The 15,726-nt window shown below is 44.7% G+C and overlaps 1 protein-coding gene across 14 annotated transcripts in view; it reads left to right on the top strand.

The window, feature by feature from the left end:
- SPIRE1 (spire type actin nucleation factor 1) overlaps positions 1-15,726 on the top strand; it is a 156,361-nt gene that overhangs the window by 87,351 nt on the left and 53,284 nt on the right. For all 14 annotated transcript variants that reach the window (XR_012063947.1, XR_012063948.1, XM_072949323.1 and 11 more), the window contains one exon: positions 1,730-1,855. Coding sequence is in view for 12 of the 14 variants with exons in the window: in XM_072949323.1 (XP_072805424.1) it covers positions 1,730-1,855 (126 nt within the window). In the remaining 2 variants the exon portion in view is untranslated. The remainder of the gene's footprint in view (positions 1-1,729; positions 1,856-15,726) is intronic.

The following is a 15,726-nucleotide window of genomic DNA, read 5'->3' as shown; positions in this document are numbered from 1 at the left end:
TCTGATCTTACACTTAGGTCTTTAATCAATTTTGAGTTTACTTTTGTATATGGTGTTAGAGAGTGTTCTAGTTTCAGTCTTTTACAGGTAGCTGTCCAGTTTTCTCAGTACCACTTACTGTAGAGACGGTCTTTTCTCCATTGTATATTCCTGCCTCCTTTGTCATAGGTTAGTTGACCATAGACTGTGGGTTTAAATTTCTGGACTTTCTATCCTGTTCCATTGATTTATGTGTCTGTTTTGTGCCAGTTCCAGGCTGTTTTGATTACAGTAGCTTTGTAATATAGTCTGAAGTCAGGGAGCGTGATTTCCCCCAGAACCGTTCTCCTTTCTTAAAATTGTTTTGGCTATTCAGGGTCTTTTGTGTTTCTATGCAGGTTTAAAATTTTTCATTCTAGTTCTGTGAAAAATGTCATTGACATTTTGATAGTGGTTGCAGTAAATCTGGAAATTGCCTTGGGTAGTATGGCCATTTTAGTAATACTGGTTCTTCCAGTCCAAGAACATGGTATACCTTTCCACCTGTTTGTGTCATCTTCAGTTTCTTCATCAGTGTCTTGCAGTTTTCGGAGTACAGGTCCTTGTGATTTTCTTGCTTCTAGTTGTGGCCTCTTCTTTTCCACTAGAGAAGTTCCTTTAGTGTTTGTTGTGCGGGTGGTTTGGTGGTGCAGCACTCTTTTAGCTTTTTCTTGCCTCTGAAGCTTTTGATTTCTCCATTAAACCTGAATGGTAGCCTTGCTGGGCAGAGTATTCTTGGTTGTAGGCTTCTGCCTTTCATTATGTTAAATATATTACGCTGCTGCTTTCTGACCTGCAAAGGAAGTACCTCAAAACATAACCATTCTACAGGGATCCAAAATCATAATTTTATAAAACGATAAAATTACTCCCATGCCCTAGGCTCCTGATAGGATGTGTTTCCATCCTAGTAAATTGTGTTTGATTTTTCTGAATTACTGTGCACGATGTTAAATTGCATCTTGTACCCACAAGTAGTTCTGTGGGGACTGTGGGCTGTGCATAGTGAAGGGCATTAGGACTGGAGGTGTCACCAGTTGCCCGCTGCTCTCTTTCCCCCGCTCTCCGTCTGCTGCTGAGGTATCTTCCCAGCGGTCCGTGTGTCTTCCTGACAGCCTTTTTCCTAGATTATACAATTGAACGTGTATGAGAATGAGGCTAGGCTTTAGAACCCAAGAGGACTGTGCTGAGTTCTCCTCCTCCCTCGTGTCAGCTTTATGACTGGACCAGTCCTTTGACTCCTCCTCAGTCTTCTTTGCTATGAAATGGGGCCAATGTAGGGTTACACTGAAGAGTGAATGATAGTTATGCTGTGCATACAACACGTCAAATGCAGTGCTTGGCAGGGTACTTACTCCATAAATGGAAGCTATTAAGATACCTGTGTTATGATCAGCACTCAGTAATTGGTAGTTCCCTTTCTACTCCCAACCCAAACTTTCCATGTGTCCTGTCATTTTCAAATAGAAGCTAACCAGTTCTAGGAAGCTTGCCTGGGCTATTGGGCGTTTGTTAGCTAGTGGACCACTTTTTCCATATAGTTGTGTGAGCTTTGCTGCTGGTCTTGTGGTGCATTAAGCCTTGGGTGATGGGAGTGGTGGATTTGCCTTCCTGTCTGATATGAAAATACAAATATACTGGATGTGTCTGTTTTCCAGGTACAAAAGCCGCACAAGTAATAAGCAGGCACCATTATTTTTCTCTCCCGTAGTTATGTGCTGCTCACCTGCCAGCTGAGTCAGAGGCACCCAGTCATTACCAGGCGGTATGTCGCGCACTGTTTGCAGAGACAATGGAGCTGCATACGTTTCTGACTAAAATTAAGAGTGCAAAAGAGGTGAGTGCTACTGCTTTCCTGTGTATTGGCCTGTGAAGGAGAAACCTGAATTTTCAACGTTGCCCATTGTATTTTGTGAAGTATTTATTTCCGTCCTTCTGTGCTGAAAGTCATTCGGGAGAGAAGCAACTTACGCAGAAGTGTGTCTATCCTTTATTACTGTGTGAATCCATCTTATAAAACAAAGATTTTTTTGGGGAGGGTGTCACTCCATGGCAGAGCGTGGGCTTAGCATACATGAGCTCAATCCCGAGCACCTCTGTTGAAAAAAAGAAGTTTGGTAAATATCAGAAAAGAATGCTTTTAAGGGTTATAATTATCTTCCCCATCTCGTTGGAACTGAGATTGCCTCCTTCAGAGAGGCTAGTGGTATTTTTAGGGTGTAAGTATGGTCTTCTGGGGTTAGAGTAAGCTAAGTGAGCTCTTAAAGTGCTTCCACTTCTGAACTTAAAGAAAACTATTAGTAAATATTTTATCTATTTTAGTGAGCTTAAAATTTTGTTTTTGCACTCAGTGGAAACTTTGCTTTGCCAAACACATTCTCAGGAAGAGATTATTTATTTAAATAAAAGTGTTTTTAAATAGTAGCCTCACAAGTGGAGTAAAAGAACACAAGTGTTTGAAACCATTGGTAGCTCTGGTGATGCCCACAGAGACCGGCCAGGCCTCGGCCAAGGTGGGGACCTGAAGGTCAGGGTTCCAGCCATGTGTCACCCTGTCACCTCTGGCACCAGCCACATCTAGGTCTTCATAGGTTCTGGTTCTGTCCTGTTTCCCTGCTCTAGTTCCTTACTTTGCTGATCTCTTCTCAGCCTTTTCCATTCTTCTGCCTGGAAGCTCTGCTCCGCTTTTAAGAAGGACTCAGCACCCCTGGGCTCTTCTTGGGACGCCTTCTCCCCAGGGGGCAGCACTTTGTCCTGCTTCCCCCTTGGGGGCGGCGGCTCTGTCCTGCTCAGCCTCCTGTCTCTGGACTGGGTGGGCTGGTGATGTTCTGTCTCTGATGCTTCTGAACAGTGGCTCTTCATACCTGTTCCAAAGCCCCTGCCCCCCGCGTCTGTGATTCCAGAAGCTGCTGTCACTGCCATCATCCTGACCGACGTGTTCAGTAAAAAGAGACTGTAGCCTGTGTCCTTGACTCTCCTCTCCTTCTGCACTCTGCTTCTGAGCACAGCTTCGTCCTGATGACCCGCCATCCTTCCGCCCTGGAAGTCATGGGCTCTCGTCCCTCATCTCCTGTCCCCCTGCGCTTTGAGTGCCTCCCCCCTCTGCCACCTGAACTGCCCCCCCCCCCGTCTGCCAGTTTGTCAGCCCTTCTGGGATTCACTCCTTGTCCTACAGGGGTGAGGTTTAGTCACTTTGCCAGGAGTTCAGGCCCACATGTCCAACCTAGATTATTACCCCAGCCGCCTGCTGGTCTCCTGACTGTAAATTCTCTGTCCGATTCATCTTCTACTTTGTCAACGAGAGGTTTTTGCAGACAACAGATCTACCTTGAGGGGTCCGGCTCCAGGGCCAGACCGCTATGTCATCTTCCAGGCCTGGCCGGAGGCTGGCTTTCCCTGGCAGGCCTCACGAGGGCCAGCTGCCTTCCCCACCCGGGACTGACATGCCGCACTCTGCTTTTCTGGAGGGGACCATGTGGACTTGGAGCACTCCACCAGCAGGCCATGTGCACACGCACGCCTGCGGCCCTTGCACAGGCGCCTCCGCTTGCAGGACCTCGGTGGGGGCACCTGCTATCCTGCTTGCCCCGCCCACTCCCAGGCCCGTGACGTGTGTCGGGGGACGGTTGGCCAGCACTCTTCCGCAGTGACAAGATTTCCCCCCACACTGTCGTGCAGTGTCATTCTGAGGGTGAGCAAAACGGGGGCAGCACATGCTTGGTGGCCTCTTGTTGGCGCTGTCGCAGTGAGGCAAGAAGACGTGACCATTGCTTTCACTTTGCCTTGTGCTTCCTGACCGCTGGACACCTGGCAGCTCAACACAGGAGGCTTGCCCATAGAGTGAAGTTAAAGTCCATTGTTTTGCACACGAGGCCTTCGTGGCATTTCACCTGCGTGTTTTTATTCTCCTTGTCAGCTCTGTCTTCTTTGCGTTGTGCACTATCCAATCAGAACTACTTGCAGTTTCTGAGTGTCTGGTGCTTGTCTGTCTGTGACCCAGCACATCCTGCTCTTTCTGCCTGGCCCTTCCCCTCCCCTTTCTGCTGGGTGAGCTCCTGTTTACTCACCCTGCCCTGCTCACAAGCTGCCTCCTCTGTCAAGTTCTCATGGCCCCCCTCCTCCCCAGAGTCTGTGCCCTTCACTTTCTCTGTATCTTGCACGTCCTTCAGTCTTGCTTCTCATACTCCATGGTAGCTATTTACTTATTTCTTTGAACTTTTTATTCACGACTGTACCAGATTCTTCTTGAGATAAATGTGTTTTAAATCATCTTCATATTAATGACTTATTGCAGTGTGCACACATAGGAAACAGTCTAGAAATGTTGGTTAAGCTGAAATACTTAATGCATTATGTCTGTTTTTTCGGAACTTGGATGGTTTTCTTCTGGTTGAAAGAAGGCAGTTTTGAAAGCATTTCTAACTATTAGAAATATTTTGGCCAAGAACTTCTAGTAAATACAAGAAGTTTTATGGGGGTATAAATGAGGTCTTTGAGTGCTCTGTCCATTCTTTAAGTTTACACATAAAAATTCATGTAATAGTGAGTCTTGAAGGCAAGCCATAAAATATGTGGACATCCTGATACAAGAATATTCTGTATCATTTAATTACAGATTTTATGCCATATAAATTTTCTGTCAATACTGAGGTTTTAGGAATAAAGTCTTAGAGGGTCCAAATGGATTTCCTTTTCCTCTTCAATGTATGCAGCTTCTTAAAATTATAGATTTTCATACATATTAGTTCACGTGAATGTTAGCTGATTTAACCTTTAACGTATTCTCAAGAGTGCTAAATTCACACTAATAATAAAAACTCTGCTAATTTGGTAACTTTTCTGAAGATCTCAAAATATGCATTTTAAAAGTCAATCTTCTATACTTGTGAGTTAGTATATATCAGTTGGAATTTTCAAAGTAATAAACTCTAATACAAGTCGATTGATTATCTGAGTATCAGTGATGCTTTGGACAACTTTGTGTTTCTGTGTTTGTGTGTATAAAATTAGGGTACGATCTTAGTATCAGGACATTTGAGCTCAGCTGCTGATAGTGTTCTTGATTTGGGAGACCAAAAGTACTTTAATTATATTACATTTCTTATATGCTCTACTGACAGTTTATTAAAATATGAAACCTGCAATCTGTTTCCAAGTGTTACAGTTGTTCTATAAAGTGGTCATTGCATTTACTAGATCTACCTACTTTACAGAGTACAGAGTCTTATAGTTCATCATTTATTTGTTTAGAAAGCAAATTCATTTTCATTCTGATCTCTTTTCATAATGTGATGATTTTGTTCTTACACAAGGAATGAGGTTGTTCTCCAAATGATAGGGGAGATTTGGATGGGCCTGCTGTTACTGTATCTCAAAGGCCATTTGATATCCTTGGAAGTAAGTACATACTCTTGCATCTCGTAAGCAATTTGATATCCGTGCACGTAAGTGTAGCTGGAGGGGCCGTCTGAGCAATCCATTTAGTGCATCAGGCTGTGTGAAAGAAGAGACAGCTTGTGCCCTGCTGCCAGTGACCCACCGCAGCCCAAATCCCCCCCACCCCCCGGCTGGCTAGGGCGGAGTGGAAAGTTTAGCTTGTGTGAATTATTTTATGGGAAAAGAAGAAATTGTATCAGTGGTGGTGTGCTTTAGTTTGTTTTTGTCTAGGTAGTTTTTGGTCATCCTGGTTTTGTTATTGTTAAGTGAAATTACTCGTTAGTCCCTCAGACGGTAATTCCTGCTGCTGTCCTGTATTGTACGCCCTGCGGGTAGAAAGCAGACTCTGTTGCTTGCTTCATTTAATCCTCAGGAACAATCCCAAGACTAGGAAGTCGGTTGATTCCGTCTGTCCCTAGCATGCTGGAGCCGTTTGTGTCTCCATGTTGAGAGTGTGTGGGGGGCCTCACCCCTGTCCTCCAGGGGTACGTTGTTTCACAGCAGAGGTGTAACTGTAGAAAAAACTTGATGGATCAGAGAAGTACACTGTTTTAAAAAATCTGTCTTTTAAGAAGAATCCTTTTTTAATTTAAGCAAGTAAACCACTTCTTTTCATTTACATTATATTTAAAATATGTATATCAACGTTGGTCAGTTTTTCAAAGCCCCTTTACTGTTGGTGAATCACATTCTCCCACTCATTCATGTGACTGCTTAAGTCACATAGCCTTTGCTAGATTTCTGTTCAGTTGTCTTTAAAGAGGGAAGAGGGGGCAATTAGACATGCTAACTGTGCGTTAAGTCATAAGATTCTCTGCAGAAAAGTGTAATTCATGTGGCTAAATCTTTGTTCTGTTCATTCACCAAGATTTTCCTCATTTTTGTGCCAGTCTTGTTTTGTGTAAACAAAATGTATGCAGATAAATATTTTAAACTGCATTTTAACTGCATTCCCAATAAAATTTCCTCTTGTTGTTGTGTACTATTTAATATTATGTATCATGCTGTTTTATGATACATTTTACATTTGAGATGGAGTTTATAGGAAGGCTGTTCAGTGCTGTAGATTTTATAGGAAAGCACAGGTTGTCAGCATTGAGCTGGTATCAGTATGGACTCAAACTTCTGTATTTCAAAGTCTAATGGTAAAAACCCCTGCAAAGAAGAAATTCATAGCACAGTAACATTAGCTGTAAGTGGATGAACAGTCACAAGAACTGAGCGCGGGGAAACCAGGTTCACGTCGCTGCAGCGAGACTCCAGATTAGAAGGCGTGTGAAAGGTTTTTAAAGCCATAATTTCTGTCGGGAAATGAAAACTCCCTCTCCCCTTGCAGTTTCCTGTATCAGACATGCAAACACGCCCAGAATGAAGGCAGAGCACCCAGGCGCTGTGCTCTCTGCGGGAGGAGGCGTCCCGGGTGCCTCGGGCCAGGCCCTGCGGGTGTGGACTGCTGATTTTCCGTCTCTGAGGAGCTTTGATCTCTCCTCAAGTGTGCCGGCACCTGTGGGGCTTGCGGATTTAGTTTCCTTAAGTCCTCTTACAAATTCTGGGTTCATTCACCCTCTCAAGTGTGGTTCTTCCCCTGCATCCTTCAGTCCTCAGCGGAAGGGACGTCTGGGGCCTCCCCTAAACACACTAGCGCGTTTATCAGACTCGGCCTTTTCTTCCAGTCGCAGTATGCCGTGCACTTCCTCCCTGGCAGCCACCACCCTCTGGTTGTCTAGCTGGTCTCTTCTGACTCCTGGGTGTCTGCCACTAGGATATATTCTCACTGAGGCTAGAGACCTTTCCTCTCTAACGCACTGTGTCCCCAGCGTGCCAGTGCTTTGTAAATACTTGGTCAGTGTGAATGCCCTAGGAACCTGGGGTTCGGATGTTGCAGGTCTGATTCCTCACCCCTTGCCATGAACCTTGGCCCTGACACTCCTGCCTTGTCTCCCGAGGGCAGAGCCGCCTTCGTGCCCTCGCTGCCGGTGCCTTCCTCCTGCAGTGACCTGACCCTCCTGCCCGAGCTGTGGCGAGCTTCCTGGCGCTGTCGCCCTTTTCTCAGGCGGTCTGTCCGCCAGCATTACGTCCCTGCGTGAAGACCTTGTTGACTCCTTCGTGCTTGTGGGCGGGAGGGTTAGACCCCTGAGCATGACGTAGAGACTGTTGACAGCTGGACCCCGATCTGACCTGCCTCTTGGTCCCCTGTTCCCCACACGTGCCCGTCTTCCCTTCCTCCAGTCCCCGATTGCCTAGGGCCTCTGCACCCACTGAAATGTCCTTTTCCTCTCTTCTCTCGGTTAGAAATGCTTGCTTATTCTTGAGACCTGACTCAAATGTCCACTATTCCGAAATGCTTTTGCTGATCGAAGTTAGTTTCTTCCTTCTCTGTGTTCATCCACAGAGCATTCTGCCCTGGCTTCCGTCACTCAGCACGCTCTGTCGGAATTGTCGTTTATGTGTGTCCCCTCACTGACTGTGCCTTCTCCAGGACAGGGCCGTGTTTATGCTGCCAACCCCGTCAGAGAGTTAGGCCAAGAGCAGTGTCTCCTGTCGTCTTTTCAGGTGTGTTCCCCTTGCTGCTTCCTCAGCTTAGGGCAACCCTAGGTCTCTTCATTAATGAGACTTTTTTTAACCTAATGAATGTCACATTTTGGTTCTAAAGTTGGATTTTCCTGAAAGTTTAACACATGAACATGCAAGAAGAAATGGAGCAAAAAGAATCAGCCTTAAGTTGTTTACAGCCATCCCCTCACATTCAGCCTGTGCCCAGGGGGGACCTCGGGAGTAAGGTTGAGACTGAACTGCTTGGTTTTTATTAATTTTTATTAAGTGATTGACATTTTTGTTTCAGTTAGCCTCATACAAGAATCGTGGTTTTTTGAAGACATCTTTGAGCTCAGTTAATCTTACATAAGATATTGCTAAAATATTTTACTTAAAATGGAGTATACTATAGGTATATAAAATGTATATATAAAGTACCTTCTGTTGCTAGGGGGGAAACCTTTTTGGAATTGATTAGGCTGTTATGAAACTGTCTTTTGTCTGCTCCTTAAATCAAATAACCATATTTTATAACCTGTAATTGGTTGAAAAAAATCGAATGTAAACATTTCCCACCCAAGTGTCTCTTTAACAGCCAGTAAGCAAATCCACCTGTGTCGTGGTGCTTTTGGTAATTAACACATTGACTCTGAAGACATCTGCTTGTGACATGACTTCAGGCTGTCTTCTGCTTGAATGAAATGCACTTACAAGCAAAGCCACAGGACCTCTGTCTCACTCACATATTGATGTATACTTTAATTAGCTTTCTCGTATTCCCTCCCTGTCCCTCTCATGTCTGCTCCCAGCATCTCTAGTAATAAAACTGCGATGACATTTAACTTAACTGGAAGTTTCTTCCTAGTGCTAAAACAGATTTCTGTTCCTCCAAGTGCTGAACATATTTTTTGAAAGAAAGAAATCTACCATCAGATGTCTGTCTGTAAGGTTGCCATTTGTTCATTTTAATTCGATCGCCGATCGTTTGTAACTTCTTAAGGCCCTTGTCAAAATCTTTCTTCTCTTTGGTTTGTTCTTTTGTGAGTGTCAGTAAAGGTGCAGAGCACTCACCTTCCAGCAGTAGTGAAATGACCCTCTCTGCCCGTAGATTTCTTCGCTTTGTCCCTTCCCCCTGCTAAGATGCTTCAGAAGAATCTTTCTTGTAAAATAACACGTCAGAACTCTTCTGCCTTTCAGGTCCTGTGGCTCTGAATGTAATGAGTTTATTCTATCAGATAAAATTCACACGTCGGAAGTACTGCCGTGCGCCGTGCACCTCTGCTTCTGTCCCCAGGCCACTCGGTGTCTCTCCCACAGGCGGTGGGGGCTGTTCATGTCTTCTCCTTCCTTGAAGAGCTAGCTTATGTGTGTTTTTCCTCCCTGTTCTACACTGTTCTAAACCTTCCTTTTTTCACTTAGTAATACGTCTGGAAGATCACTCATGTCAGTGGGTAGTGTCTGCATCTCTCGTGTCTCCATGGTAGTCTGTCATGCGGAGGTACTGTTACTGGTCTGATCAGTCCTCTGCTGACAACGAGTAGGTCACTTCCAGCCTTTTGCTGTTTACAAACAATGCTGCAGTGGATAGTTTTTAACCTGTCTTTCTTGGGTGTGATCACATATGTGAGATAAATTCCCAAGAGTAGAGTTGCCGGGTCAGAGGAGCTGTGCATTTATAGTTTTCATAAAATATCATGAGATTGTCCTTCATAGCGGTTTACTAATTGATACTTTCAATGGAAATTTAAGTGTCTACTTTTTCTGCATCTTCACAACGTGTTTTCTAAGTGATAAGTGAAAATTTGTATCTCATAGTTTTAGTTTACGTTTTCTCTGTCGTGAATGAGATTGGGTGCCTTTTCATATTCTTAAGGGCTATTGTATTTGTCAGTTGCCTATTCATATTCTTTGCCCATTTTTCTAATGGTCTTGGTCTTTCTTATTGATTTATATTCATTCATTAGGAAAATAGCTTTTGTGATATAATTTGTAAATGTTGTGTCTTATATTTTAATAATGATTATCACTGCATTTCTATAGTTGTGAAAATTGTTGAGTATAAAAACTGAATGGGCAGATAGATGTCTTTAGGGAGATGCTGTGAGTCCAGCTACTTGGGGAGAGATGGTCACTAAACACTCAGCCTGCATGTGTGTATGTGTGTGGGTGTGTAAGTATATTGGGAGAATAGAGGAGCAATATTCCTTTCCTAGAACCTAGAGATGAACTCCTTCATTTTGATGACTTCATCTATACCTTTTCGAATTTCAACAGTGAACCATATAAATTTGAATTAAACTGTACAGAATAGGCAATTTATAGTTGAGTATCTTAACATTTTCATATTTTTCGTAGAAGTTTATGCTCTTCTCCCTGTCCCACCCCTCTGGGAGCAGGGGCACGTTACATCTTTAAGAAAGTGCCAGAGAATTCCCCGAGCATCAAATCTACTGACCATGTGCATCAATGTAGTTGTGCTTTTATGATTTAACTGGCCCTAAAAATTCTGTTAGTTTAAATCTTTAACAGTCAGAAATTACTAAGGAAACTAAAACTGTCATGAGTATCTTGTCAGATTTCAGACTTTTCACGTGTGTTAATATTCACACATCCTAAGGAAGACTTTGTGCGCAGCGTGTTGCCCTCCGTGTACTGCCTTGTTCTCCATTCTTGTCTGCAGCAGGCTTGCTCGGGGAGTTGTCTGTTGTCGCAGTCTCCACTTCCGCCTTTTCCGTCCTTCCCTTACCTCGTTCCACCTTTGTTCCCTCTGCACGCAAGCACCCCAGCAAGTAGGAACAGACAACGCAGGTCGGCAGCGAGCGGCGCAGGGTCTTCAAGCGGAGGGGTTCGCGCTCTCCCTCACCCACCCACAGCGGCGTGCGTCCCATGAGAGAGGAGGCTTTTTCTGTCTAGCTTACGGCTGTTTATGGAGTGCCCCAAACTGTCTGCAGTGCAGTAAGCGATTAATAAACACTTGTTCAATAAATACAGGTTGAAAGAAAACCCCGCAGTGCCGTAGAACTTGATGAAAATGGAACTCTTACCCTTTTGTGATGAGCCGTTGGCTCTTTAATCCACTTGGGAGCTTTCCATTTGCCAGACGAACCGCTGCAACTCCCTGGGGGCTTTTTTGTGCTCTAATTTCCAAGATGTTAATTTGGGGCTGGTAAATATGATGATGAAGTCCTTTCTCCTGCTTTTCCGTGATAAAAATATCTGGATTAGGAAGGACATCATGGGTCTTACTCTGTGAGGCCAATATATATGTTCTGTTTATCATATACAATGTTTATATTAGTGACTTGGTTACTTGTGAAATGTATTTAATAGTCTATGTAAGTAATTTCTTTGGAAGTATATTAGAATATTTTAAGTGAGTAAAAAAGGTTTGTTCAAGGAATTATTGAAACATACTCCTTTTTATACATTTAAAAGTTTCTAATTGAAATATGTACACATTATACAGGGAATACCATTAAATAAATAGTTTAAAATGGTTAGCAATATGGAGGAAAATGGTGATCATTAAAATGCTGATATTAAAATCTTGTTTTCATATATGAATGTGTTTGTAAGGGTGGTTTAACCTAAAAAGAGACTTTTGTATGTGAGCTGATGTTCAATCTATGCAAATAAATTAAAATTACTCTCTGAGCATTTAACGTACTTGGGATTCACAGAGTAGATTTTATTTATTTTTTTAAGATGCCAGGGACTAAAAATGTTGGCATAGAGCGATTCTAACTGTAGCTTGAGAACGGTTACGTCAGAAACAGGGAGAGTTAGCTGCCATGTGGACGCTGTCAGAACTTTCTCACCATATTCCCAGCACAGGCTGGCATCTGTTATTACATTTGTGCAGGCAAAAAAGGAAACAAAATTTTATGCAGAAGCTGGAATATAACTGATGGAAGTGTGTCTCTAAAACTAGAAGAACCTGAGATTTCTGCTTGCGTATTTATCCAAGCTTGTTCAGTTACAGTATTTACAGACTCTCAGCTACTTTGCACTGATTTATTGCTGAGTCAGGACTTTTACTTCATGATGAGGCTAAAAAGGTCTCATTTGGTATAAGAAATGGTTTTGTAATTGCATGGAAGTGTTTACAATCAAATTCTCATAGACACTCATTGGCTTACGGGAACTAATACCTTCCAAGTAAATACCAAGTGACTCGCACCTGCCAGTCTGCTTCATATGAGCCAGGCTGCATGTGTGTTTCTTCTGTATTATTTTATGTAATGTTAACAAAACCCAAAAGGTACTCATTAGTCTATACATTTTACAGATGAGAAAGTCAAACTGGAGACTCGAGCAGTGATGTGCTGCCCAGAGCCACACAGCTGGGTAGTGTCTGAGCTATGGTTTGTGCTGCTTGCTGTTCAGAAACATAAAGAAACGTGGAATTCTCAGGCTGTTCATGTAAATCATCTTCAGGATTACAAACAGCAGATAGTTTTTCTCAGTGGCAGGGAGTTAGGGATGTTGTCACAGTCCAAGTAAGAAAGAGATGTATAAAGTCTTAACAGCGAGACCATCCTGGCTACATCCATCAGGGTGTGTCGGAGGATGGGAGCAGCTGAGGTTGGATGGGAAAGGGCCATGTGCTCCGCGCACCCTTCCACCAGACCCCCTGAGATGTGGAAGCATGAGCTCGTATTTCTGGAGTAAAGGGACGTAGTGAATCACAATTCTTTCTATTGCAGATGACAGAAATCCACTGGAATTAGCACAGGTGGGGTGGACAGGGACATATGGCCCCTCATTTGGGAATGGCAGGGCACTGCTGCTGCGGGCACAGCAGGACCCAGCATCCCACAGGCCGCGACCAGGGTCGGCTTTCTCACTCAACATCCCTGGACAGGCTCCTACTAAAGGCAGCTAAAGTGACAGTCTGCAGCCCAAATCACACATTTTCTCAGTTCAGTAATTCTAGCAGAAAGTTTTTTAGTTAACGGAGACAAAAGGTCTTGGAGGAAGACAGGGAGTCAGGTCACCCACTTGAGAACCGGTCACGTGGGTGGGAGGTAGGCTGCGCTGCCTGGTCAAGGTGGCATCCTCACCCTGTGACTAGCGGTGAGGGGCTAGGAAGCGGTCAGCCCTGCTGAAGGCGCGGGATGTGCGTCCCCAAAGAGAGAAGGACTGTTATCTGATGGGAAGGAGGGGAAGGGTTTCTGGGAAAACAACAGATGGCCACAGAGGGATCATGTAGTTCCGTACAAGTCAAAATATCTTTAAAATAGTGAATTCTCCCTTTAAAATTCATGTAAATTTTGTTTTAAATATCTACGTCGCGTTATATTTTTCAAATGTTCCATCTGTAGATTAATTTACCCTCCTGGAAATAGACTCTGGGATAAAGTTTGAATTCAGGAGGTTATTGGGGATTACTCTGGGGAGGACCTGTAAGGGGTGAGGGAAAGGTTACCTATGATGCAGGTGCAGCAGGCCTCAGGTGATCGCGAAGGGAGCTCAGAACCTGGGATGGCCCTTCCGAGGTGTGCCGCGTCGAGGCCGAGGCCAGGGGCCTGACCTGTGTGACTGGTAGTGGGCCACCTGGAGGAAAGCGTAAGCTTACAGGGCAACTGCCTTCTCTGAGTGCAGCTGCTAGGGCGGGGCTGGGCTATGACAGCCCCCAGTAGCCGATGGAAGAGAACTTTATTGGGAGTCAGGGTGGGGGTAAGGTGTGGGCCTGGGTAGCTTGCAGAGCATCCAGGAAAGTTATCTCCAGAAAGATGTGTTGTTTATTTGTTGTTGTGAGTGCTCCCTGGCATGTCCCTCTCCCAGAGTTGGAGCAAGTTCCCCAGAAGTACTTAAGGTACTCCAGTGTGAGGGTCACAGCACAGGCCCTGGGAACCCATCATGGGGGATTAAGAAGACAAACTAACGGAGGGAGAAATGGAAGCAGAAGGAGCAATTCAGAGACCTACTCTAATCAGCTTTTTGGTAGCAACAGTAGGAATCAAGAAAAAAGATAGATATTTCCAAGTTGCCGAAGACTTCGCATCTCCTGCTGTCTCCGTACATTTGTATTGCCTTCTCTTGTTTTGATCGTGAAAGGACCTAAAGATCATTGGAATTTAAAAAAAAAAACAACACACGCTTGTAAAGATGAGTTTCTCCATCGTGTTTACAGTGTTTTCCATTATCTTTGGTTTATAGATCATTGGGTAAACGATATAGTGCTTGCTCTGGGAGCAGCCTTTAGGTGACGGGAAATACTGTCCCATCCCTTCAGGGGATTCTGAATTTAGAGAAGAAAATACAGATTGTCCTCTGGATAATTTTCCTTTTGATTGAACTTCCTCTTATTAAAGTTGACTATTGAAAAGATTTAAGTGTTGAACATTCTCAGTTGAAAGTATCTTAATTCACTTTTTCAGCAAATGTTTACTAAACACCTACTGAGTGCAGGGCACTGCTCTAGAGATTTGAAGAGCCCCAGCAGAGCAGGCCAAAGCTACTCCCTCACGAAGCTTGGAGTCCAGCAGGGAGAGGCAGACAGTATGCATAGTACACAAACCATGTGGACTGTTAGAAAGCAGGATGGACTGTGGGAAAAGTCATAGACGGGGGTTGCTCATGGCAGGCTGTGGGGCTGGGGGTTTGCACAGGATGGTCAGGGTAGGCCCCACCGAGAAGGTGACGTCTGAGCAAGAACGAGGAGGCTGTGTGGGAATTAGCCCCATGGGTATCTGGGTGAAGCATCCTAGGGAGAGGGGACGAATGCCCTAAGGCGGGAGTAGGGAGAGACAGCAGGAGAAGAGGTACTTCCTCTCAGCTGCCTGTTTGTAGTATTTCGGTGGGTGGGTGACAGAGCCCAACTGAGTCCTAGGGTGCCTGAGGCAGTTCACCTCCTGACTCTCTTTTCTTTCACTATTTAACTGTAAAAACAGAAACAAAAACAAACAAACAAAGAAAACTGGAGGAAGAATCTTCTAGTCAAGAGAATAATGTGTACTTCAGTTCTTTTGGGGCTGGAGCCTGGGGTACCATCATCAGCGGGAAAAAATAACATGTGTTTCTTTTTGGTCTCTTCTCCACTCAGCTCTGACGTTGATATTTCATGAAGATGTGGTCTTGGGTTGAAGACTACGGCTAAAGTCATCAGAGATTTTGTTTTTCAAAGATAAGATCCCTCATTTCTCACTGGGGATGATCGGTTGAGCGTGAGAACTGGTGTGTGTGCACCAGGGCAGCTGATGCGTCTTAAACACAGAGAGCCGGGAGCCCGGACTCAGTCAGTGATGACCGTCACTCAGATTGTGACGTGACGTCACCCCAGCTACTAAGTGCCCGTTGTCTGTAAGGCCCACGCACAAGCCACAGATTCCATTCTTTTCCCTTGTGTAATACCAATTCATAAGTACTTATTCTGGCAAAAGTGAAGTAACATGCTACCCGTCTGTCTTCTGAGGGTCCTCTAGGAGTCCGGACACGTACATTCCCAGCAGGACCGCTCTTCTCACTGTCTGGTGCCTCATGTCTGAGTCCCTGGTGCCACTTCTGCCTGCTTCTCGCCTGCTCCATCAGTTTCCTTGGGGGTGCAGCCACATTAGCTCGCTTCTGTGAGCCTCAGTTTCCCCCGCAACATGGGTTGTAGTTGGGTTAAATGATGGCTGCCTGAAGGCTTAGCCCTTGTCCCTGCTCTGCAGACTGCCGCAGCTGGAGCCTTGGAGAAGAGGAGGGCTCTGGCGAGGAGCAGGGAAAGGGGCTGGGGCCGCACAGAGGGGAACT

This window comes from Vicugna pacos, chromosome 24, assembly GCF_048564905.1.
Source record: "Vicugna pacos chromosome 24, VicPac4, whole genome shotgun sequence".
NCBI lineage: Eukaryota > Metazoa > Chordata > Mammalia > Artiodactyla > Camelidae > Vicugna > Vicugna pacos.
The sequence above is the reverse complement of the archived record's forward strand: the minus strand, read 5'-3'. Positions and strand labels throughout refer to the sequence as shown.